Source organism: Brassica napus, chromosome C4 (assembly GCF_020379485.1).
Source record: "Brassica napus cultivar Da-Ae chromosome C4, Da-Ae, whole genome shotgun sequence".
Classification (NCBI taxonomy): domain Eukaryota; kingdom Viridiplantae; phylum Streptophyta; class Magnoliopsida; order Brassicales; family Brassicaceae; genus Brassica; species Brassica napus.
This window is the reverse complement of record NC_063447.1, coordinates 49186007-49213921: the sequence shown is the minus strand read 5'-3', so window position 1 is coordinate 49213921 and position 27915 is coordinate 49186007. Positions and strand designations below refer to the sequence as shown.

Genomic DNA, 27915 nt, shown 5'->3' with positions numbered 1-27915 from the left:
CCTCCTTTCCTAACCATAAAATGTTTAAACAATATTTGATGTTTCAAATGTAACACATTCTCACATTTTAAGATATTTTTCACTTTATGAAAAACTGTGTAACCAGTTACATTTAATAATCTATTTTATAATTAATTAAGTAGTTTCTAATTTATAGTTTAAATGTTTTTAGATAAAAAATAAATTTATTAATATGTGTGTTATTTTCTTAATATATGTGTTTTAACTAATATTTACTATTTAGAAACACTAGTGGCATAGCCCCCGCGCAGGACCCGGGCCAGGTACATTATTGATGCATTGTGTAGTCTTATGTATGAGATTTTTTTTTTAACTTTTGTTTTTCCGTATTGTATATAATCTATATTATAATAGATTGATTAGGTTGATATGAAAATAACTGGTGAATTCTTATGTGTTGATATTTCATATCTTATGTGTGGACGTCTAAAAGAGTTTCCAGTTTATCTTCATGATTTCGACATCTAGCAATATTTTTTCCATGAATATGCCGGACAGAGACCCACATATCCGCTGAGATTCAACATCTGATACGCTGACTAATTGTCATCCTTATTAGCTATCCAGTAAATCCGCAAGTTGTGCAAGTATAAGAAAATAATTATCTACCACAGTTTAGAAACCCCAAACAATAGTGAAACATTTTATTAGACATAGAGCAAGAGAATATACATAACCCTATAAATATGGTCAAGGCGAGATCTTTTAACAGAAATAAAAAATGAATCTCCATGAGCTCCTCTCAGGTATATGCAAACTCTCTTAGTCCGTCCAAGAAGCTGTGTTTCTTTTTCATTGGTTGTTCATGTAGTTGTCGGTTGTGTAAACGATTTTGTTCACCTCCTCCTTGAAACTACCAATGTGTTCTAATTCGGATTTGAAGTCTGGAAAATTAGTGAATCCCTCCATGGCGTACAGGTCTTAGTGGACACCTTCGGAAAGTAAAACAAACAACAAAGAAAAGTTATATTAATCAAGTTTTCAGTAGGACTATGAAATTTTATCAATTTAAAGAGTTTCAGTGATATGCGAAACTAAATAGAGCGGTTTAGAGTGTAATGGTTTATCATCGAATGTGAGAGTTAAGCGACAAAGTGGGAGAATCCTAGGCCCTAGCTTAGAGACGGTGAAAAAGAATAAATGATTAGGAGGCTCTTTGAGTCTGTATGACGCATCAGCCTTACCTTTTAAGGCTTATGTAGAAACTGGGAGCGATAGGCCGCGAGTTAACTAAAATGACCTAACAACCATTAATTCATTACACAGCCATGTTCGAAACTCACCGCTGAGGGCCGTAAAATCGCCGGGGAAACGCAACTCGGGCACCAACGATGATGATTTAGAGTGATTCGGTCCGAAAATCAGGATTCTTAAAAAAATTAGTTTTTACTCGTTTCATCCTATAATTGAGTAGTATATATAAAGATTCATGATGTTTTCATGAAAATGATAAAAAAATGAAGAAATTGATGTATAACTCATTGAAAATTTATGAGCCGTCGGAGTCAATATTGCAGAAAACCTAAAAGTCTAAGGAGGAAGATTGTAAAAGTCATAATTGCTTTTAATTAAACTTAATCATAAAAATATGCAAAACACCCATGGTTTCTATTCGAACCCAAGTTGTTAGCATTTTTAAAGATGTGTAAACCGCTGCACTAAGTGATATTTATTGTAAATTTTTACGAATAGATAATATATTAAAAAAAACATAAATATGGGTTCCACCAAAATAAATGAAATGCTGAGGTGGACACCCTAAGGAGAGAGCAAAAACTCAATCATTATAATATAGATAGGAAGTAGCGTATTTTTCAAAAATATCATTCAATATATAAATTTAATCAATTTAAGTAAATGAAAATTAAAAATATAATAGATTATCTAATTAAATATAATAAATATAATAGATTATATTTTCAATAAATTTAAAGTTATCTAGTTATGTATTTATATTTGAAAACTGTAAATGTTCTCTAAAACATGGAGAAAATAGTATTTTGTCTATATTTTGCTAGACAAAATCAATAATGACTTTGTTACGGAAATTAGCTGCACATTGAAGGCTCTCCGTTACCCAAAACATGACTCTTTATTGGCGTTGCAAGATCACATCGTGATCCATTATTATATTAGCTACATTGGCTACGATTATAGTCCTGGTGGACAATTTACAAGTGGAAAAAATAACAATTAAAGAAAAATAACTGTTCGTCGATCCTACTTTAAAACATCTGATGTAAAATTCGATTTTATTCTTTTAAAATATAATACTTCTATTTTGGAGTGAAAAATTAAGTAATGAACAAAAATAAAAATATTATTACTAATAAAAGTATCATCGGCTAGACATAAAATTACATATCTCTTTGTATCGCCAAGTTACCTATCCAAAACATGTCCCTTATCGATATAAAACATCTCCAATCCTACTTATTTTTTACTCTAAAATGGAATTTGAAATAAGAAAAGTATCAACCCTACTTATTTTTTGCTACATACTAAAGCGAAAAATGAGTTTAATCCATAAATGAAATAATTTTTTGTTACTTAATTTCTATTTTAAAGTAAAATAGAATTGAAGTAAAACTCAAATCCATCATAGAAATATTTCATTTTAGAGAAAAATGGAATTTTACTGTAAAGATGCTCTTATTTTGGATCTAAAAATCTTTTTTGACACTGTCTTTTATACCCTTCATAATTCCATTCCATGTATATAATGCTTTTAATGAGCAATCAAATCATATATTACCAACAACAAAGTTTGGTGGCATCAAGGTCTCCAATGCAATTACTGATGGTAGGATATTAGTTTTGCTCGAAAAGGAGTTGCTTTGTAGATCTATGTTAAAGATCAATTTCGTAAGACATAAAATTATCTAACCACTCTCAGTTAATTAGTGGAAATTGTATCAGATTCTAAGATCTATTAAGAAACCGGTGAATGAGTTAGTTGGCGGCCACGTTCACTCTACATAAATTAGTTGGGTACTAAAATTCTAGAATGTAAAAAAAAAGTCTGTCAATGCTAATGACTCGGGTTCAAACGAAATTGGCATGCAGAATGTAGTGGCATGTACTGAAGCACTCGTCATCATATTCGATTTCTGACCATCACACCAAAATCATGCCATATATATCATTCTTACATACCAAAACATATCTACGAATCAGAAAAGTCCAGATCATTACCTGTTGTAAGAAATTCTGCCAATGCTAATGACTTATGTTTAAACGAGATTCTGCGGATTATAGTGGCATGTACTAAATTATTCGTGATTTGGTATGTAACGAATATCAAATTTGAAAATTTTCAAAACCATAATCGCAACTAAAGTTAAAAAAAAAAACTTAATTACAATATACTCCAGTAATTGGTTGGGCTGTAACAAGTGTATTTACCTTTAGTTTCTATTTACAACCATATAAACTACCATTCATACTTTATGTAGTTTTAAAACTAAAGCTAAAACTTTAAAGAAATGGCTGTTGCAGCCTTGTTTTTAAAGGAAAAAAATATTGATGTAAGAATATTCTTTCTTTTTATTTTTTTTTTCATTTAATTTCTATAACTACATTAGATTACATTTAAAAATGAGTCAATTTGCTGTATAATCATAAGAGAACAAAAAATGAAGAATATAGCTATTGAACAATATTTACTATAGGATGAGACAATTTGCAAACTACCTTGACCTTATTGTCCCTACGGTGATTGTACGTGCATCTGACGCATTAAACAGAAATAGTGTATTATACGGTACTATACTTTTACATAAATAGTATAGAAAATCGATCCATATTAATGATATAAATCTTAAGGAGGGAGAGAGGGAGGGAGAGAGACTACACTATTACGATAAAGGATAGTATACTATAATATAATGTTTATCTAAATATTGTATGAAAATCATACATTGTCAATACATACATGATTGTGAACCTTCATTAAATCAGAGCATACATTCAACACCATAGTAAAACAATAGCTATTACAAAATATGGAATTGAAAAACCCAGATCCACATTGTTTACCATTCAATGTATAAATCAAGTACACTATTTTATTTTAATATGACACAAATATAGTATAGTACAAGCTTTACTCGAAGGTGTTCAAAAAATCCGATCAAAATTCTTTTAGTTATGACATGTGTAAAAAAATATGTATGTTTTACCAACATAATTATTTGGTTGAATTATGTGTGATCCAAAAAATAGATACCAAATAAAATTGAGAGGGGGAAAAGAAAACAAACAAAGGAAATAAGAAGAGGAAAGATGGATGGAAGATCTAATGGTTAAGGGGTGATCAAGGGTAAACAATGTAATATTATATAAAATATACAGAATATTATAGCATGTTTGCTATTATGTGTATAGACTTAAAATTTTTTTGTGCTATGTATATGTGCCACAATTTCTCTTTAAAAAGTTACATACTAACTTCTACAATAACTTTTTTACAGCTACATCACAACCAATCGATCCAATAATTCGATCTTTATTAGATGTTGCACATATTTAAACCCATCCAATCTATACTATTAACGCAGAATCCCTACTAGGATTATGCCCTTGATGTTTAGAGTTATTTACAATGTTATGCCATTTTTTTATTTAGATTTTTTTTTAATTAATTTTTACCAAAATTGAACACACGTATTGTACCATTTAAAACTTAAAATTTTCCCATATATACTATATTCTCTCCTCTATTTAAGGAATATTCCAAAAGCAAAAAAAAAATAAAAAATTAAACACTCTAATAATTAAATCTCTCATATTCGACTAGAATACAAAATATTTGTAGCTTAATATATATTCTACCGGAAGTATTCATTGAACAGAGGAGGATGCGGATCATCTCGTGAAAACGTGCCTGGTGTGTTTAGAAGCGGCTGGAGCAAATGCAGTGGTAGCTTAATCTTACGCGATGATCTTTTTCGGAAACTATGTGGCTACCAGCGAAATATATTTATTGGATTCTGAGATTAGGGTTTGTGATGAGAGTAAGACGAGGGATATTGCGACAGTGGAGTTTAGGGAATAGATAGTGTTTTGATTAATATACAATGGGGAAAGAGTATAAGCTGAAGGCTACTGGTAACGCCGGACCGGTGACTGACGCCGGAGGTATTTTTGCATAAGCTAGAGAAGAATGAATGATTCAATCAGTAGCTGCTCGATTTTTCCAACAGGTATGATTGATAAGACTGAAATTTGTGGTTTTTTATGTAATGGTTCATGCAAAGCTTAGTCATTTGCTTGTGTTAGGTGATAATTGTGGTGAAAAGATTCTGGTTTTGTGTGAGAAGTTACTTGGTGTACAACATAGTCAACTTGAACATATGGCAGATGTTTGTTCGTGTTTTGATGTTTTCCATGCTTATATATGTCATATTTGATTGTCTAATAGTATAAACACAATATTCATCTTCTTCCTCTTCTCTTTGTTTTTTTTTTTGCAGGGTCAAGTATCCGCATAAGATTTTTTCTTGCGACCCAAAAAGTATTTTTAAAGTCATTTCTTAGTTTTTCCTCACTGAATAAAAATAACAATAAGAATAAGAAGAAGTTGTTTTTAATAGTTCCTGAACCAAACCTATGCTTTGTAGATGTATATTTAGACTCCTGTTTTAGTTTGGTTTAAATAAAGGTGTAGTTTCTCTTTAGAAAGATGTGTCAAATATCAAAGCCTAAATGCTTCTCTACTCATTTTATTCAAAGCATACAATGACATTAACAAGCTATTTTCCATATAAAAGTTTATATCACTGTTTTCCAACCGATGAGATCTTACAAAACTAAATGACATTCATAAGCTCCATTTAAAGATTGGTCACCGTGATTCAGATGATAATGAAGCTGAGTAGAGAATGACTAATGTGACTGGAAACTATTGAAAACAACGTCTATTACTAATTAAAAACAAAACACCACATATATTAATTTAACTATCGAAAACTTTTTTTTCATTGAATTTTATCGACAAATGGCAGACTATACATGAGTTTGTATATATACTAATATTTTACGGATTAAACTTAATTATTTTATTCAAATAATTTATTTTAAAATTACTGTTTTGCAATTGAGCACGGGTTTGAATCTTACATAATTGTAGCTAGGTGTAACTTTGTAGTATGTGTTAAAATTTATTATTTACAAAATCAATCCCAAAATATATTTGAATTCTCCAATTAAGTATTCAGCTAATATTAAAAAATTTAAGATTGAAAAGCTAATTTTAACATCTATAACGAAACTCAAAAATGACACTTCACTTTCTTATCAAAATTTCAAAGTAGCTGAATTTAGTGATTATTTTTGTAGATGGGAATCTAAGTCATATTTAATAATTAATATATACTAAAGGTTTATAAATATTTAATGGTTTTAGAAGTATATGATAGATTAAAGATTTATAAATAATATATATTTTAATATTATATTTGATGTTTTTTACTAAAACATAAATTAAAATAATGAACTGAATTAAAATATGAGACGTTGAAATAAATAAACTCTCAATTATAAACGTCAAACTAAAATATCAAATTTCAAATGTTTACTATATTTGTCATTTTATAAATAATTTTTTGAACGCAAATTTATCCCGCGCTTTCAAAGCGCGGGTCAAAATCTAGTTCTATTTAATATATGCGATGTTAGACTAATAGCTCTTGTTATGATCTGGAAATCTGGACATTAAGTATTTTATAAATGATGTATTATTAGATGGATATTATAGGAAGATTAACAACTAAGTCTATTTATTAGTTGGGTGAAAATTAATGACTAAGTCTTCTTATTAGCTGGGTGATAATGACAGCTAAATAAAATCTTAGGGTTAACCTTTTACAGCTTGATTCGATCATATCTCTATTATTAAAAGAGAAGTACCAACAAAAAATATCCCTTAGTTTTCAAAGTTATTTACACTATTATGCCATTGAGTAATTATGGAACTTACCTATTTTAATGCTTGTATTTTTCAGTTAGATTAATGTATTGTCTTAAAATAAATAGTATCAACTAAATAATTGTTATCGAAATTATAGCTTTCCAAAAGACACTATTCACTTCTCTACTAAATCAATATCGAAATCATTCATTCTTATCGTAGGATCAAACCAAAAATATTATGACCCCAAGTCCTATGTTATATGTGCAGTCTACATCTTTCTTTCGATTCACACATATACTTTTTAAAATCCAATGTTCAGTCACGCCACATAGAGCTAGGCCTCAATAAGTCCAATGGTATCGCATGGATATATTATTTTCCTGAATGTTATATATGCAGTCTACAACTCTTTTTTTTCATATAAGTCATAAAGATATTAATTACCTCTAAAAACTATATTTTATCATGTTTGTTGTACTTCTGATATTAGTTAGTTTTTATATCACAACATAATCTATTCTATTAAAACTAAAGTAGAAAATAATACTTGCTTATTTTTAAGTGGTTTCTTACCGATTTTCATTCTTTTTTTAACTAATTTTAACTACTTCATTTATTGTTTTTACTAATTAATTCGACATCATTTATTACAAATCATAAAACAATAATTACCTATTTTAAAGTATTTTACATATTATTTTCATTTTTTCACTCTTCTTAGCTACTTCGCTAATTGTATTAACTGTAGTCTTTGAACATCATTTATCTTATGTGTTAAACCTAATAATTTTACAAGTTTGAATGAAATTGCTTCATTCGTGACAAGAATTCAAATCGGTTAACTATTTTTTTGTGTATGTAATCAGTTAGACATGGACATCCAAGTCCATTCGAACATAAATAAATTTTATTTGGATATCGGGTTTTTGGATTTTAAAATTAAAATCCATTTGAGTATTATAAATTTTTGGACGGGGTTTGAGTCTCTTTCCGGGTCTGGGTAGGTTCGTAAGAAATTAAAATATCCAAATAACCTATGGATTTAAAAAAAATCATTAAAATTGTATAAAAGAAAAAAAAATCAAAATCAATACTCGCGCGGGTGCGCGGGTCAAGCTCTAGTATTAGGATATATAAGAAGTCAACTTTTAGGTAGATAATATATTGCTAGCACGTATGTATAAGTGAGCAAAATTTAACATTTTAGGAATATTGCTAGCACGTATGTATAAGTGAGCAAAATTTAAAATTTTAGGAATAAAGTAAGCTTGTATGCAACAGAATAGGATATCAAAAAAGAACTAGGTTAATTTGATATTTTGATTTTTATTAGAATCAGTTTAAATCATTGGATTCTGAAAGTTTTGTAGACTAGTAGTGGGTTGGCACAAAAGTTCAACCCCATCTTATGTTTAATTCCTTAAGAATATGAAGAGTGTACGATGAAAAATAAATGAAGAGTGCACAGCTGCAACTTGGATTGATCATTTTTGGAATGAAATGTTTTGGAATGATCAATTCTATTAATTATTTAACATGAATGGAATAGAATGTTCATTCCATCAATTCTAAAAAAATCTAACAAAAATATAAAGCAAAACACTCCAAAACAATTTTGATAAAAAAATAAATGGAATGAATTCATTCCATTTTTCTCCTGGATTTCATTCATCTTATTTCATTTTTCTCTATTAATTCCATGTATTGCTTTTTTATTTACTAGTTAGAGCCGCGCATTTTTTTTTTGTGCTACATGAAGAGTTTACGAAGGAGTTGGGTCAACAAGATAATAAGAGTTATTCTTGGGTTCACCCCCTAGGGTGAACCTCTAGCTTCACCAACCAATAGGATTTCATTATTTCAAATTCGATATCTTTTAAAAAAAGAAACAAAATATTGACAAGTTATATTATATTTTTAAAATAAAACGTAAAAAAAAACTAGTTACAGAAAAAAGAATTAAAAAAAATCTTTTTAACGTCGCCAGCAAAACACTAAACCCTAAATCCTAATCCCTAAACCCTAAATCCTAATCCCTAAACCCTAAATCCTAAACCCTAAACCCTTGGGTAAACCCTAAACCCTTGGATAAATCGTAAACTCTAAATAAAAACACTAAACCCTAAAACTCTAAACCCTAAACCCTTGAGTGTTTTAGTGTTTAGTGATTTTGATTTAAAGTTTAAGATTTATCCTAAAGTTTAGGGTTTACCCAAGGGTTTAGGGTTTAGGATTTAGGGTTTAGGGATTAGGATTTAGGGTTTAATATTTTGCTAACGAAATTAAATTTTTTTTTTTTGTAATTACTACTATTTTTATTTATTTCTTTTTACTTATTAGTTTTAAAAAGATAATATAATTTGATAATATTTTGTTTTCTTTTTTAAAAGATATCAAATATAAAATAGCACAATCCTATTGGCTGGTGAACCTAGAGGTTCACTCTAGGGGGTGAACCCAAGAATAAGTCAGATAATAATATAATATTCTCTTTCAGATTTTGTTTTAGCCCAAGAAGTAGTCTAATCAATTTTATAAAAATATTCAACTTTTGTTTGGCCTGTCCTGATTTGAAACGTAGTCTAATCAATTTTATCAAAATATTCAACTTTAGTTTGGTCTGTCCTGATTTGGTCCTTTCAATCCAAATACACACCCACACACACACACATCACACATATATATATATATATATGGTGTAAATATATTATATTTGCTGCTATCTACCATATTGACAAAATTTTATTTTTTTAATATCTCTAGAATCATTGAAATAAGTAAGATCTTGAAGAATTCTAATATATATATATATATTTTTTCTCTCCAACATCTCTCTCTCTATATATATATATTATGTTTATATTGTAACATTAAATAATATATATATAATTGTTAGGTCCACTTTTTATTTTATATTTACTGTAAATGAAATAAAACGAATTAGAAAAAGTGGACTATGGAAAAAATGTTATGCTTGAGCAGCGGAAATTTTTTTTTTCCTGAAAAGCCAGCAGAAATTGTTGGTGAAGAAGACAAAGAACGGAGAAATTTTTTGGCTGCAACTGGATTATTGATTTTTGGAATGGAATAATTTGGAATGATTTATTTCATTAATTCCAAAACAAATTACCATTTGACATTAATGGAATGTAATATTCATTCTACCAATTCCACGGCTAAATAGATAAACTATAAAGAAAATCATTTCATAACAAATTTGGTTATGAATGTAATTTGTTATGAATGAATGGAATGAAATTTCATTATATTTTTTTGTTGTATTTCATTTCTATCATTCCAATTTTAATTCCATCAATTTCTAGATATTTTATCAGTTACAGTCCAGATTTCGTGGTTTCCTAAGAAAATGAAACGCACTTAGTGGTCAGAATATCTCTTCGCCGTTTCACCTACGGCTTGGCAGACGTATTACAGCTCTAATAACATTCTTCTTTTGGGAAAGAATACAGACGAAGAAGTTAGTAAAAAAAACAGAATACTCAGGGATCGGATAAAATATATATTTATTATATTTTCTAAAAATTATACTCCCTTTGTTTAAAAAATGCATATTCTAGAGAAAAAAATCTTGTTTCAAAAAATACATTTTTTATATTTTTATATAATTTTTGTCAACTAATAATGAGAAATTGTGAAGTTCAAGAACATTAATTACATTTTTAAAGTCTTATCGGTTTAAAAATATATGAAATATAAAATTTAAAAAATTATGTATTTATAACTAAGTTTTAATATATTTTATTAAAAAGTATAAAAATTCTAAAACATGTATTATTTTGAAACAGATGAAATATATTTTATTGGTTGGGGATAAGACTATATAATAAACGAACAATATCGTGAGTAGCAATCACCACGATCTTCCTCACCGAAGCGACCTTTATAATTTATTAAATCTTTCCCAGACACATCTACCTATAAAATCGTTCTATTTATATTTGTGGGTGTGGGGAGAGTAAGGCAATAATAAAAGTCGGAAGAATGAGTGAAAATAAGAAAAAACAACACTTTGTGCTAGTACATGGTTCGTGCCACGGCGCATGGTGCTGGTACAAGGTTAAGCCGCTGCTCGAGGCGGCCGGCCACCAAGTAACTGCCTTAAACTTAGCTGCATCCGGTATAGACACAAGGTCGATCACTGACATCTCCACATGTGAACAATATTCTGAGCCGTTACTGAATCTCCTAAAGTCATTACCAAATGATGAGAAAGTTGTTCTCGTTGGTCATAGCTTTGGAGGCTTGAGTTTAGCCATTGCTATGGATAAGTTTCCAAACAAGATTTCTGTCTCTGTCTTCTTGAGTGCTTTCATGCCCGATACTAAACACTCACCATCGTTCGTCTTGGAGAAGGTATCGTTTTAAACACTTTAAATGATGATCGCATGTCAAGAAAAAGGTTCATGCTGATCGTGAACGTTTCTTTCTATTGCAAACGATGCTTTATATAACAAATATGTCTTGTTGAGTTGAAGTTTAAACTTTAGGCAAACTTGTAGAGTCCATGATTAGTCAAAGAATCAAACCTTTGCAAACGAACCCAAAAACATTACTAATCTAATACGAATAAGGAGTATTGATTATTTCACTATTTTTACATGCTGGTTGTAGATTTAAGGGTGACAATATATATAGGTTACTAAATGATTGCGTACGTTATGTATTTTTTTTTTGAACATTTGCGTTATGTATATTACTTTCTAAAAGATTTTGAAGGCCGCTAGTGCCGACAATTGTTTTGTATAAAACTAATTAAACTAATTAAATATAACCAAAAATTTCCGTAATAAAAGAGAATAAAAACAGAGAAATGATAGAAAATTTTCCTTTTGGAAACTAATATTAGAAATTGTGTGGTCTACATACGATATGAATTGGAATTTAATGTCTACGTGAGTCCAATGATTTTTTTTTGTCTTTCTTTCTAAAATGTCTCAAACACACAAAAAGGCCAATTAATTTGTTTTCTTCATTCTGTCCGTCTCAAAACACAAATGTCCAATGAATGTTAATAGCTACCGAAATATGATACAATGTTATTAATTGTCATGGATTCTAAATTGATGGAGCATACTTTATTTCAGATCTATATCACTTTTTTGGTGTTAAAAGTTTGCCGATGTATTCAACTCTGAAAAATATATGAGTTTGACTTTTTGTAATGTAATGACATAAAAGTTTGGAAGCAACATGGCACACGAAGCATGGATGGGCACCGAGTTCATACCATACGGCTCAGAAAACTCTGGGCTGAGTATGTTCTTCAGCTCTGAGTTCATGAAGCTCGGTCTGTATCAGCTCTCTCCAGTTGAGGTAATCTAGTAAATCGTCATATATCATGATACTTATCTATCTGTTTTGAATTTATTACCTTTTGTCAATAAAAAATCGAAAATAAAACTAGAATAATTTGGGTCATGGCGTCAATATTTAAATTAATTAATAAAAAGGTAAATACAAAAATATGAATATCCAAATATATCTTCTATGGCCTTTGTGGTGTTACAGTTATTGCACCAGAAGAAAACAAATACTCCTTCAATTCTTTAATAGAAGATGTTTTACTTGAATGCACAAAAATTAAGAAAACTACTTTTTTAAAGATAATATTATTAAATAATAGTATAAATTAAATATAAACTAATTAATCATAAATAATGCAGTCAAATTTAATTGGTTGACCAATTTTTAATAAAGCTAAAGTACCTTAAAAGTATCAAAACATTTTATGTTTTGAAATATCAAAACTTCTCCAAAACATTTTATATTATGGAACGGAGGAAATAGATATTATATGAAATTCAAAAAAGATCTATGTGAGATTTTCCTCCTTTAGACTTTAAGATTTCGATAAAAGGGAAAATGCATTCTATATACACAACTTTCAAATCAATACTCTAAATCTCACACCATGGTCCCATCATAGGTAATTTGCTAATTTCATCGTTCTTTTTGGATTTTAAGCTAATTCACTCCGTTAAAAAAACAAACATATTCTATAGACTATAAAATAATATCTTTTCATAAAAATCTCCACATTTACATTAACGGAATAAAGTTATTTAAAAGATGTAAAAGATAGTGGGTGGATGGAAATGGCAACACATGTAACCCGGTTTTTTTTCTGAAGTAGTCCTTCTACTGAACGGATAAAATTGTTGATTTTAACCTACTTTTGACCTGATGGTGAATGTAATCTTGATTTAGGATCTTGAATTGGGATTGCTTTTAAAGAGACCTGGATCTTTGTTTGTGAGCGACTTATCGAAGATGAAAAACTTCTCAGATGAAGGGTATGGTAATGTTCCTCGAGCTTACATAGTGTGCAAAGAGGACAAAGGCATACCTGAAGCATTCCAAAAATGGTTGATTGATAACTTTCCTGTGAATATAGTGATGGAGATAGACGAGACAGATCACATGCCGATGTTCTGCAAGCCTCAGCAACTCTGTGATCACTTCATGGAAATCGCAGACAAATTTGTTTAAATAATCTTTCATGAAAATGTATTGCATTTGATACAAATAAGGGTTTGTTGCAAATGAATAATAATGTATCTTTTTCAAATTTCGGAGTTTCTTTTATAAGTTATGAATACCACCAAAATTTAATTTGTTTGTGAGGGAATTCTATCGTCATATAAAAATATTTTGGGAAAGTATCTTCAATAAATTATTTGAGAAGTTTAAAACATATATTTTTATACTTGGTTACAAAATAAAATTCACTTCAAACTATATCAGATAAATGTTACTAATATTTTATAATGTTATTGTAATTCTTCTGTCAGTCTTTTCCATGTGCGTTCGCACTTTATATCCGTAGGTCGACCTTTGCCACGGTTAAATCGTTAATGTGAGAGGTTCAAAAAATCTATTAACTGACTTTACCAATTATTATGTGACTTTTTCGTGTTTCCATTTTATTCGTATAGTATTGCAAATCAACACAATAATGAATCAAGTGTCTCTTCTGGTGTTGACACATCAGATTTTTAGAGTCTTTAGGAGATTAACATGTCAATAACTGAAAAACATAACGTACCAATCAAATCATTTCAAATGTACACACCTTAATACACATGATTTTTGGTAGGGTTCGAATTTGAAGCTGCTTTGGATTCCAACTCGGATTTGATCGGAAACAATGAGGACGACTAGGGATCAGTCTGAAAATGGGATAAATATCAATCGACAACGGTAGAGTTGTGCATTACCGGCTCATGTAAATTATCCATCATGTAGAACTATTTTTTCATATAAGAATGCAAAAAATCCAAAATCTCTAGCTCTGTGTAGAACATAATCTCATCAAAAACAGTGACACCAATGAGTTGTAAGATTTCAAGGAGGCTCGTGATGATGATGGCAACATGGAGCAAAATCTGGAAAGTTTGACACTAAGGTTTGTTAGCCGGTATCAACTTAGATTTCATCATGGAATAATTCAGAGGAACTGTTTTCCTGTTTCACTGGAAAGCAAATAACATATATTGTCAAGAAGAATAAGGTTTTTTGTTAGATTGTGCTAACAAGTGGATGGATCCCATGTCCATGTGAAATAATATCTTTGTTCTTCTCTAGAGGAGGTTGTAATTGCTTATGAAGTTAGGAACAACCAAACAGCTTTGAAGTCTAATAATTTGAACCGTGATGAATCTAATTTCGTAGTGGGAAAAGATTCGCAGTACAAAACGAAGTCAGCTACGTCTCCGGTCTCTTTCCTCGATAGCAAGAGAAGTATTTTCAGGAGTCCTTGCCAACACACAAATTTCTCTCAACTTAATATGGTGTAGCCTGCAAGCTTCTACCAGATGCATCTCAGTTTAGTTTATGGGTTTATATTTTATTTTTTGTTGCTCTGTTTGGTAATATGTGGTTGTAATCGTAGGTTGAAGGTTTCATGACTGATTCAACCATGAAAGTGACAAGAGATCCATACATCATTGTTAAAGCTAGAGATGCTTAGGCTTCTGTCGAGAAGTGTCACTGATTCTCAAGCAACTCTTTTGTACGATTATAGCGAGCTTGTGTTCAAGGAACCTCTGATTTGATGCAAATGGAAGTCTGTACATTTCGGATATTCGTGAATTTCCGTGTTGTAGGTGACCGCAGAGAAGATTTGAGCTTTGCACAGATTCGTTGGATTAATCGTGAAAGAGGTGATGAATAAAGTAGAAATCCAATGGTGTTATAAATCAATTGGTAGATGTCCATAACCGGCCCGGTCTATAACCGGCTCAAACCCTAGAGAGAGAGACGGCCCAAACCCTAGAGAGAGAGGCTGCGGCCGCGACCTGGAGAGAGAGAAAGTCGGCCATGACTTTTCATTATTCGAGTTTTCCTATTCCTTGTTGGTTTATGATTAAGTAATTATCCTAAATTATGTTGGATTAGTATTTGTACAATTTCCTTTTATCTCTATCTTGTAATCCTTATATAAGGAACCTCATGTTAACATTAATAATACACAGAAACATTCAGTTCTCAAACCTTCTATTTACAACACATTATCAGCACGAGTTTCTAAACTCCCTGAGCAAAATCAAAAACCCCTAAACCTAAAACCTAGCCGGCGACCTTGAACCCGTAGAACCCTAAACTCGATCGCGTCTTACGTCTGTCTCAACCTCCGCCCTCGATCCCGACGATCTCCGCTCCAGCTCGTAGACGCTTCCCGATAGAAGTCGACGAACGTTTCCCGACTGAAGCATACCGTCCGATCCCGATCAGACGTTCAGCCTCAGCCCGTTCGCGAGAGGCGCTCACCATCCGACGAACCCTAACCCTAGGCATTCCCCGTTCGCGTCTGACGCTCTCAGCCTCAGCTCGTGTCCTCGTCTCAGCCTCAGCTTGCGCTCGTCTCAGCCTCAGCTCGCGTCCGTCCAGCTCGCGTCCGTCCAGCTCGTGTACCGTCCATCTCGAGGTTCATCCGTTCGTCTTGGTGGTCCGGTTTCTATAATCTGCAAAACAAAGGTAATTCGAATTCTGAGAACATGAATTGAATCTGGTTGTTTTGTAAAGATTGAAACCCTAAAATCAAAATTCTAAAGATGAAAGCCATAGGATAAATAGATCAAACCCTAAAGAGTAAATCGGAGCTCGAATAAGTCAGATCCCCTTAAACCCTAATTCGAGATTGATCCATTGATCAATTAAAATCAAAGTCTTAATGATTTTGAATCTCAAATCAAATTCCCTTGATCAAAGATCAAAGTTTCGAAATCCCTAAAACCCTAAATTGGAAAATCGGTTTTAATTGTTTGATTTGAAACTTGATTGTTTTATTTGATCACCTAGAAAGATTGTTAGGATTGTTTAAACTCGAAAACTGAATTGCTTGACTTGTTTAAACTGAAACCTAAAAGCTTAAACCGGTTTGTTTGATGCCCTTATTTGATCGATTGATCATTGAGGTTTCTAGATTAATTTTGTATTGATTGATGATTTGAGATTTTAGGATTGATGTATTGATTGATAGATCTAATCTCAAAATTCGAAATCCTTAAGGCCTTGAAACCCTTAATCTAGTTTGATATTCCTAAAGGCCTTGAAACCTTAAATCTCACATTGTTTGAAAGATTGATTTAAAGTTGGGAATATTTACATATTGAATGAGAGTTAGGTTGCTAGATTACTTGATTCTAAAATCTAGTTGAATATTACCAACCTTGAAATTGGTAAAACCTAATTGATATGCAACTAAATAAATAAGATTGAATGCATCTAAATTGATCATCATGTTTATGCATTGTGGCCGTGTGGCCTTGCTTGATTGTATGACATATAGATCACATTGTTTGATAAGAAAGCCGTGTGGCTTAGTGCATATCTATGTGGCCGTGTGGCCTAGTATCCGGATGATCTTATAACCCGGATTGCATTATGATCCAATCTCTAGGATTGTTGTATCACACCAAGATGGCCGTGTGGCCTAAGCATCACATATATAGACATAGCATCCTCGACTGCATTGCATCATGGTCGAGTAGTAAATCATATGCACTGATTATTTGAATTAGTTGCAAAAATTCTAAATCATGAATTGATTGATAATATGATTTCAGATTTCGAAATTTGAGTCCTCGGATTATGCTGCCCTAAATCTCTCTGGAGATAATTATCCAGAATGGGAAATGAACACTTCAATTGCCCTGAAGTCTAGAGGACTCAGGAAATGTATCATTGATGGCAATAATGCAATTGAAAGTAAAAAGCATAGAGCCATAACAATTATGCGCTATCATCTCACTGAGGAACTGAGAAATCAGTATCAAAATATTGAGGATCCTTGTGACCTTTGGATAAGACTAAAATCCAGATACTCAATGGAATTATGACGAAAAGCAATGAATGAATGGAAGATTCTCAAGTTTCAGGATTTTGAATCCGTGGACAAATATAATCTGCTCTGATGAAAATCGCCTATAGTCTTGAACTATGTGATGAAGTGGTAACATATGAGGATTTATTATATAAAACATGTTCCACATTCCATCTAAAGGATCAATTGTTATCATATAAGGCTAAGGGTTTCACAACCTATAATGACCTATTGTCATACCTATTGGCAACTGAACAAAGAGAGCAGAAAGTTATAGATACCATTAGCAGATTTGAAAAACTTCAGAAAAGATACATTGAGCAACAAAAGCAGTGAGATGAGATATCCTGAGGCATTGGATCAAGATGAATCCAAGGCAGCCGTGTCCACAATAACAGAAGCTGTGGCCGGCTTATAGAAAAGATCTCAACATTTGTTTACAGTCTTTGATTTGTGTTTTGCTTTAAACCTAATTATCATTCACGATTTTATAGATAATAATATATTTGATTTGAGATCATTACAATTATATCTTGCATGATCTTATTTGATAATGTGAATGATTGATAAAAGAAACTGCCTAAAGGGCATTATGGTACGGTATAGTAGCCTAGTAAGAAATCTATGGCCAAGGCATTGCCTAAAGGGCATTATATACACCCAAAGAATGTGTGACCCATTGAGTTAAAATGGTTTCCAAATAGAAACAATGGGCAAAAGGAAACAAGTTACTTCAGATTTAAGAAAGAGAGAAAATGCCTAAGACTCTTTTAAGAAAGTGGTCAAGACTATACCTATGTAATCTACTATCAAAACTATGCTACAGATCAGTATGATAAGAGGCAAGAGCCATGGTGATCATACTGATATATCCCACGAAAATTATACACTTTATGGCAAGACCGGATTAGCCATCCTAGTCTAAATTTGATGCAAAGATTGATATTGAAAAGGCACATAGAGTTATCCCATAAGATCTCACGTTGTGTAACATGTACACAAGGGAAACTCATGAAGCTTTATTGTCCTAAGCACCACGAAATTATAGTATGTTCATGAGGGGGAGAGAGGATAAACCCGTGATACATGATCAATACTACAAATTCGTGAACCATGGTCTATGACCATGATATAAACGGCTTGGCCGAGCAGTCCATTACCTATAAGGATCGAACATCTATCCTAAAACTTAGGGACATCATGGATTTACATGTATATAAAGTAAAATTATATCAGGCCAAATAAGTGAGCATAGATATTCCCATCTCAGATTGAATACGGGTCATAAAACCAGACATACACCATCTTAAGAGACTTTGAATACACCACCATAGATATATGTGTGCCGTCTATGATGGAACCTCAGAAGAGGATTGGGAATATATGTTGGATAAGAGTATGACTTTCTCCACGAATTCTAAAGTGACCTTGAGCCAAATCATGGGTGATCAAATAGTGGCCAGGTACACGGATTGCATGATCAATGAATCCATCTATCCAACATCATAAGGAGAAAGCTATAGGCTGGTAAAGAGCAAAGAAAGAATGAATGGTATCAACCATCATGGTCTTGGCAAAGATCCTCGGATTAGAATTGTGACGTCTAAAGTAAAGAAAGATTATAAAAGGCTAGATAATCGAGATGCCAGACACTGACCCGAATAGAAAAGAATGACTAAGTCATAAACCAGCTTAGCACCAAACGAAATCTGATGTCCTTAAAAGAGACACAGTCAAATTGCTATAGAGTTTATACAAGATAGACCAAGTGTTCCATAAGATAAGGAACTGATATCTTGCATATTTACATGGTTTTAACCATCATTTGTTGTACATAATGATCATGTAGATTAGGAATTAGGCATCTTTAGCGTCCATTTTGCATACATGGGTCTTTATTAGGGGCTGAAGTGTGCTATGGAGTTCTTGGAGGTGTTTAGAGACATTTGTGGTGCAAAAGGGTGAAAGATGAACATGGATAGAGACCTTAATGATATCTTTTGAAGCTCATATTTTGGGGTGACGTGGGAAATTGAGTTATCTTTCTAATGGAAGTGGTTTCAAGTCATTTGGAGCTGTGTTGAAGGAGTTATGATCGATTTACTAGAGGCATATCAACCCTGGCGTGGATAGATGGACGCGGGTTAGCTTACCCGGGCGGCCTCCCAGAAGCTGGACGAGGAGCTGACGCGGGTTGGCCGACGCGGGTTGCGACCATGGCATCTACCCGGGTCGTGTCTTTACCTTGGCCGAAAATCAACATTTTGAAAGGGCATTTTAGACTTTTCTATGGAAACCATTAGGTTTTCCAAAGACCATATAAATACTCTTGTAATCCCCAAGTTGGGACTTATCTCATTTTCTCACAAGAACACACTTTGCCTCATTTTATAAAGCTTGAATCTTTTCATTAATCTAAGGAAGTTCTTCATCTTATATCTTGTTTCTCCTTCTCATAAACATGATTAGCCTTGAATCTCCCATAGATTTAAGGTTTTCCATGGAGATTAGTGAGTAGACACATTTTGGATTCATGTGTTAAGGTAGATTATGGTGATTAAGTGTAGATCTAGAGTGTTTTATTGTAGATCCTTCTTATTCCTTGCTTATTGAGTGATCTCAATGCTATTTTAGAGTTGGCCTCTCTAAGATAGATCTCTAGGCATTTCACGCCCGAGAGGTGTTCGATGAAATGCCTGAACCAACTCTTCAAGGATTTTAGCTTGCTTTGCCAAAGAGATTTGATGTCAAAGATGCTAGGATTGCTATTAGACTTGTTCTCCATGATTGCTCTAGTAATATTCAACCAAAGAGATTTGATGCTTGAGTTATTTTAGCAAATGAGCTTCCATCTTGAGAAATAGTTTGCTTAGTGTTGTGTCTAGGCATAAGGTTGATAGATTGATTGAAAGTTTCCACCTTTAGATTGAACCTTGATAACCTTATATCAATTATCCATACCCATGAATCCATCCTTAGCATTTGATTGAGTTCTTGTACTTGTTTCTTGATTAGATTTGAGATCACCTTGTTTATATTTCTAGGATCTTAGCTTGTTACAAATCATTCATCTTCTTGTTTGCTTAGATTAAGATAGCTTGTGTATTCTTGGTGTATAAGTCTCTAGTTCTGTGTGGGTTCGACAATCTTTTATACTACATTGATTTGATCTTGGACCCTTGAAAAGTCCTGCATCAAATTTGGCGCCGTTGTCGGGGAACTAAATAGATTTGTCATTAGGATTTCAAACTTTCTTGAGATTAAGCTTTATTTTCTTATGCTTTGTTTTGCTTTTGTATAGCTACTAACCTTTTATTCTAGCTTTTTGCTATTTGCAGTGATGGCTGCAAGCCACTTTGTTTGGCCACAAGAAGAGGAAAACACACTTGAAGATCACATTGATGATGATGAACCACATGTGGAGGAGCCATTTGATGAAAGTATACTCACACTAGAACAAAGTGTAAAGGTCGATGAGCTTTGCAAAGAGAACCCAATGTTGACAAGGGAGGACATGGCAGTGATGCTTAGGCTAAATCTTGTGTCACATCGGGCAACACTAGAAGGAAGAGAGCTCACCGGCATTGAGATAAGAATGGCTCAACAGCTCAAAGAGGTATTTTATTGGGTTCCACCAACCCAACTAAAAGGTATATGCAATACTACTTTAGAAATTCAATGTAAGAATATTTGCTTGCCTTGTGTTGAAAATATTGCCTCTGATTTGAATACTCAATTGCTCATCAATGAATGTCTTGATCTGATATGTGAAACTAGAAAACTAGATGATCTGAGAGTAGAAAAGCTTGTTAGGATTCATCTTGAAGTTTGTTTTGACAGGAACTATCTTTGTGCTTCAATTGATCTTGAATCCGACTTTATGATGCTTGAGAATTCTAGACCTTTTCTTGAACTAGCTGATTTAGGGGATGAACTTGATGTTGATAGACTCTTGTTTGATATAGAAAACCCCCTTGTCAAAAACTTTCATGAGAATGAGAACATTGTGTTTTATTTGATTGATGGAGATAGAGTTGACTACTTTGTTAAAACTTCGTTTGAGCCTGTAGTTGAATTTGTGTCTCCACCAAATGCTTTTGATTCTTATGATCATCTGAACCTCAAGGAGCATTTCATAATTCATGTCACATCCTTAGTGAAGCTCTTTGAGGAAAAATCTGTCTATTTTCTATGGACAGTAGCGTGCTCCTTTGCATACTTGGTTCCTTGTTCTTGTAGGAGAAGGACCAAAGGTGCATTGGCCCAACCTTTTGATACTTATGATTAACAAGCACACAAAGCCAAGCTAGAGACTTAAAACAAGCTCACTTGGGAGAAAACCCCATGTTTATCCATTGTATATATTTCTTTATCTTTCTTTCTTTTAGGTTGTTTAATAAGTATGGTTGAGGTCTTTCAGGTTGAGTCTAGAGCCAATAAGACAGGAAAGGCGGCCAAGCATTGCTACTCTAAACACCCATTATCACACCCCAGTCTCCCTTTGATGTACCACTCCAACCTTTCATTGTAAATACCATTTGCTTTTCTCATATTTTCGGTATCTCATTTTCTCTTAATCACACAGAGACTATGACTTAAGTTTGGGGTAGGTACCAAGTATTTAATCATGTTTGCTTTGATTATTTGGAGTCTCATGCATTGCATTGTACATACATATATACATAGAAAAACCAAAAAAATTTGAAAATTTTGAAAAACACAAAAAGAAGCTTTAGTTGCATCATTTGCATCCTTAGGATTGAGTCTAGAGCATAGAGGTTGCATTCACTTGCATATGAAGCAGAAGTTGAAAATGCCTTGTAAAGAACACTTGTCTAGAATTGAAAGTGACACCCTAGTTAACATATCAAGTAGCTTAAGCATCTCTTGAAAGCCTTGCATGCTTTGAGCCTTGAAAACTCTTCTTGAAACTTGTTTGCTTGCTTGATATTGGCGTTGTTCTTAAGATCAACTCCAATCTGAACTTAGCTTGAATGAACTTAATTTCTCGTGCATATGGGCATTTGCATACTTGATCATGGATCTCATACACATTTGAGTTATCTTATTCCATTATACCAATCTTTGTTAACCCAAATGGCACTCCATACCTACAACCCTAGCCATTCTTTGAGACCAAACATTGAATTGCATGAGTGAGACCTCTTTTGATAGCTTGTTATGTGCAAAATCTTGAGAGTATTGGAAGCGACGACATAGATTTGTTCTCATCTCTTGCTAGCAAAATGAGCTAGCATTTGGGGATGGTGAGAGGGGTTTGTGTGTTCTAAATGTTAATATCTTGGGTTTTGGGAGTGAGAAAGATGAACAAAAGAGTGTCATAAAAAAAAAAAAACTCTAGGGACAAAAGAAAAGTATGAAGCTCTAGATTATGTACAAAGGACCTTCCCCCTTATAAAAAAAAAGAGAATCAAAGAGAAGGTGGGAAGGGGAATGAGAAAGAGTTAGAGCTAAGTGTTGTAAAAAGAAAATTAAATTCCCTAGTTGGTTGAGTCAAAAGAAAAAGAGAGTTGTTCATTGGGTGAGTGATGTGAGTGGGTGTTATTTTGGCTTTAAGATGGTGATGAAAAGGGTAGAACTTGTAATCACTTAGGAAAATGGTAGAATGATGAGAATGGATCTATGTATGCATGAATTGCTTCTAGTCTTAGATAAATTTTGCATAATGATCAAGCTCCTTGTTTTTGAGTGATAACCACCATGAAATGAAAACATTTGAATCCTTCTCTTCATTCATATTAGACCATTGCTTACCTAGCCAAATGATTGAGATCATGTGCGCATTTGTGAGAATTCACCTTGTGTGTGTGTGTATGAATCAATGTGAGAGCTGGTTGAAGGAACTTGTTAGTTGATGAGTATTGCAACTTGTGTAGAAGCATAAGAGTATTGATAGGCCTTGAGAAGCTAGAGTATAATAAGAGAGTGTGCTCATGCTATTTGTTATGTTTCCTTAGGATGTCAAGTTGAGTGCTGTAAGTGTCTCTTTTGGTTATAAGCTCCCATCTTTATATCTCTCCTTCTTGAGTTTTTGAAAAGTTTACTTGAGGACAAGTAAATGACTAGTGTGGAGGAGTTGATATCTTGCATATTTACATGGTTTTAACCATCATTTGTTGTACATAATGATCATGTAGATTAGGAATTAGGCATCTTTAGGGTCCATTTTGCATACATGGGTCTTTATTAGGGGCTGAAGTGTGCTATGGAGTTCTTGGAGGTGTTTAGAGACATTTGTGGTGCAAAAGGGTGAAATATGAACATGGATAGAGACCTTAATGATATCTTTTGAAACTCATGTTTTGGGGTGACGTGGGAAATTGAGTTATCTTTCTAATGGAAGTGGTTTCAAGTCATTTGGAGCTGTATTGGAGGAGTTATGATCGATTTACTAGAGGCATATCAACCCTGACGCGGGTAGATGGACGCGGGTTAGCTTACCCGGGCGGCCTCCCAGAAGCTGGACGAGGAGCTGACGCGGGTTGGCCGACGCGGGTTGCGACCATGGCATCTACCCGGGTCGCGTCTTTACCTTGGCCGAAAATAAACATTTTCAAATGGCATTTTAGACTTTTCTATGGAAACCATTAGGTTTTCCAAAGACCATATAAATACTCTTGTAATCCCCAAGTTAAGACTTATCTCATTTTCTCTCAAGAACACACTTTGCCTCATTTTATAAAGCTTGAATCTTTTCATTAATCTAAGGAAGTTCTTCATCTTATATCTTGTTTCTCCTTCTCATAAACATGATTAGCCTTGAATCTCCCATAGATTTAAGGATTTCCATAGAGAGTAGTGAGTAGACACAATTTGGATTCATGGGTTAAGGTAGAATAGGGTGATTAAGTGTAGATCTATAGTGTTTTATTGTAGATCCTTCTTATTCCTTGCTTGTTGAGTGATCTCAATGCTATTTTAGAGTTGGCCTCTCTAAGATAGATCTCTAGGCATATCACGCCCGAGAGGTGTTCGATGAAATGCCTGAACCAACTCTTCAAGGATTTTAGCTTGCTTTGCCAAAGAGATTTGATGTCAAAGGTGCTAGGATTGCTATTAGACTTGTTCTCCATGATTTCTCTAGTAATATTCAACCAAAGAGATTTGATGCTTGAGTTATTTTAGCAAATGAGCTTCCATCTTGAGAAGGAGTTTGCTTAGTGTTGTGTCTAGGCATAAGGTTGATAGATTGATTGAAAGTTTCCACCTTTAGATTGAACCTTGATCACCTTATATCAATTATCCTTACCCATGAATCCATCCTTAGCATTTGATTGAGTTCTTGTACTTGTTTCTTGATTGGATTTGAGATCACCTTGTTTATATTTCTAGGATCTTAGCTTGTTACAAATCATCCATCTTCTTGTTTGCTTAGATTAAGATAGCTTGTGTATTCTTGGTGTATAAGTCTCTAGTTCTCTGTGGGTTCGACAATCTTTTATACTACATTGATTTGATCTTGGACCCTTGAAAAGTCGTGCATCAGGAACCTCGGAAACAAAATGGTGCATAGAATCCGAGGTTATAAAGGAAACCATACCAGACATTAAGAAAAGGTTGCGCAACTACACATCTAAGGTACCAAACCATGTAGTCTTGGGACGCCAAGCTACTAGGTAACAAAAGTCCTGGATAATAAGATCTCAAATCTATAGATCATGTCTGGAACATAATAGAACCACATGAAAGTGTCGACACACACACACATAAAGACTATTGTATAAAGATACATAAGAGAATAGCACTTGAACATAAAGATATAAACGAGGATCAAAAACCCACGAAAGAGTACTCATAAAAGAATAGAGTGGTGGCCATATACATAAACGCCATCTGATAAACCAGTGAATAGATGAGTCTTGTGAGATAAAGAAACCGTGAGAAAAGACACATGATCACGAGGCCTAGAGTGTTTATGTTTCCTACTAACAGCAATAGATCATAGCTTGTTACACAAGGATACTCACAGAGACCATGGAACAGATTATAAGGAGATAAACTCCTATGTAGTGGATGCTGCTACATATTTCGAAATTGACAAAAGTCTGGTCAAAAGAATGAAAAGATTGACATATAAAGATGTAGTAAGCAGCATATGGATCACTGGATGAAAGAACAACATTGTTCCTAAGCTGTTCATGAACTGAAACAAAGCAGCTGCATATCGTCACTACAAGAAAAATACGTTTTAATAGCAGACCAGTAAAGCGTTTTTTCGCTTTCTGCTATGGTTGATATATCCGTTAGTTTTAGATAGCGTTTGTATTTTTGAAAACGCCATGATTGAACGGCATCAATCGAAACGCTATGATAGCATACATTTAATAGCACATAAAATAATAAACACTATAATAGCGTACTTTTTGAATCCCTAAACCCTAAACAAACTTCTGAACCCTATACTCTAAAAAGCAAAAGTTAAACACTAATACACTAATAGTCTTTATAATATTTTAGAACTTAAACTCCAAATCTTAAATATAAAATTATCAACTTAAATATTTTAAAATTAAACACCAAACCTATATACATTAAATCCAATATCATGCATAATCTCTAAATCTAAAATCCTAAACTTCATATTTGATAGTTCTAAAATTTCAATACTAAAACATACACGTTAAAACCAAAAGAAATTTATTATATGTAACTTCCAAACATACAAAATTTAATTCCTCAATTAAACTTTATACCCTAATTCCTAACATCAAACATATATAAACCATACATCCACTAGATATAATTTTCAAATCTAAATTTTTAAAATTGTAAGGATTCTAAATCTTTTTTGTCAACATTAAAATTTTTAAATCTAATCTTTAAATTTAGGAATTTTAAAAAGAAATCTAAAATAAATGTAGAAACAGTTTTAATTACCTTTTTAATGGCTTTTGATTGATTCTAATCTAAGGGTTAATCTTTTATCTATCTTTAACCTTCTTTCTTATTGGTTAATTTTTTTGACAAGGATCACACCTTTTAGCCATCGATTGTTTTTGATCTAAAAGGTCTAAAATCATTCTCTCTTTCTTTACTCCCAGTAGATCTGAGATCTACTATTCTTCTATCATTTTTTTTTCCGCGTTCTCATTCTCTTTTTTCTTCTTCTTCTTCTACGATTTCTAATTTGTCTCTGTACATTCACTGAAACAACAAAGTAGATCTGATTTTTATTTGAGTTTGGGTCCAAGAAGTGAAGAAATATATTGGAGAGGAGGATCGATGCCTATGTTCAATAGCCATGGAAACTCTGTACGCTTCCTCTCAAGCTCTGTGGAGAAGAATACCAGGAAGACGGCGAGCAAGCTCCGTGGAGAAGAAGACCACGAAGACGGCGAGCGACTATGAAGGTGGCTGGATGCAACGACGAGTATGCCTCATCTCTGAAGCTTGACTCTCAAATCCCACAGCGAAGAAGAAGAATCAAGGTGGATGTGAAGAGCATAGAAGAGACAACGACGAAGGTGGTGGTGGGGCTGGTGAGGACTGGAAGATGAAGAAGACCACGTAGGTGGTGCCATGGTGGTGTGCGGCGGCGTACAAGATGAAGAAGACGACATATGGTAGTTAATTAGGAATTAGGTTTAAGCTTGGTTTAGGGTTTTGGTTTATTTGGTTTGGTTTAGTACTTTTTTATCTAATTAGACTTTTTTTATATATTTTTGTAAAACAATTAACTGTAAATAAATGTAAATAATAAAGAAATCTTAAATATATAAATCAATTTTAATTTTTAATTCTGTTTTTATTTTAAAATAATTAAAATAAAAAATAATTGTAAAATTACCAAATTTAATGTTAATAATAGCAAAAAAAATATGCTATTAAAGAATATTTAATTGCATAACAAAAAACGCTATATTATATAACAATAAGATATCACTTCAAAAAACCGCTATCTAATGTGTTTGGCCTACTATCACGGACGATGATACAGCGCTTGATTAACCGCTATCGTATTGTTAGATAGCATTTTTCGTCCGCTATTAAAACGCATTTTTCTTGTAGTGCGTATGCATATAGTATGTAATACTAGTAAGGAATTGTGAAAGAACAATCCAATTCAGTTCATATGAGAATTTATAAAATCGAAATTCCTTGTGTTTATACTAAACCAAAAGAGGTTAGTTGATTGATATAGATTATCTATTAATCTGTAACCCTAGCATGGACCGACTAGATCGTAGTACGGGCTAGTGGAGAATCAAGATCAGCCTAAAGGAAAGTGATCTAAATTACCCCGGTTTGTTATCTCATATAACATGTCTTCGGATTGACCAAACCGACATCAGATCCATTGATTAGGATCCGGCATAGCAAAATAGTTTGCTACTACCGTTACTCCCACGAAACATTGTCGTGAGGATGAGAGGAGACGTTTTATACATCCTTCTCGATCAGATACCAAAGTGTTTGTAGTCCATCAGCTCGTGTAATCGAGATCCATGACCTAATAGATGTATAATCAAACTCGTAGTGTGTGATATAATCCACAGCAACAGAGGTCATGGGACGCCATCAAGAGATGGATAAAGGACTGCAACGTCCAAGGCATATATATATATATGGCATCACCGAATGCAAAAGAGAGATCGATGACCATGTGTATGGGTCC

At 33.0% G+C, this 27915-nt stretch overlaps 1 protein-coding gene across 1 annotated transcript; it reads left to right on the top strand.

Annotated features, from left to right (window-relative positions):
• The first annotated feature begins 10882 nt into the window (after positions 1 to 10882).
• Positions 10883 to 13523, top strand: LOC106446597 (methylesterase 1). Its single transcript, XM_013888371.3, has 3 exons — positions 10883 to 11308; positions 12134 to 12268; positions 13163 to 13523. Exons 1-3 carry the CDS (start codon positions 10937 to 10939, stop codon positions 13442 to 13444), a joined length of 789 nt encoding a protein of 262 aa, XP_013743825.2. The 5' UTR covers positions 10883 to 10936; the 3' UTR covers positions 13445 to 13523.
• The last annotated feature ends 14392 nt before the right edge of the window (positions 13524 to 27915 follow it).

Coding starts and splice junctions, on each gene's coding strand:
- LOC106446597 (XM_013888371.3), top strand. CDS start 10,937: ATGAGTGAAAATAAGAAAAAACAACACTTTGTGCTAGTACATGGTTCG. Junction 11,309..12,133: donor CATCGTTCGTCTTGGAGAAG/GTATCGTTTTAA, acceptor ATGACATAAAAG/TTTGGAAGCAACATGGCACA. Junction 12,269..13,162: donor ATCAGCTCTCTCCAGTTGAG/GTAATCTAGTAA, acceptor ATCTTGATTTAG/GATCTTGAATTGGGATTGCT.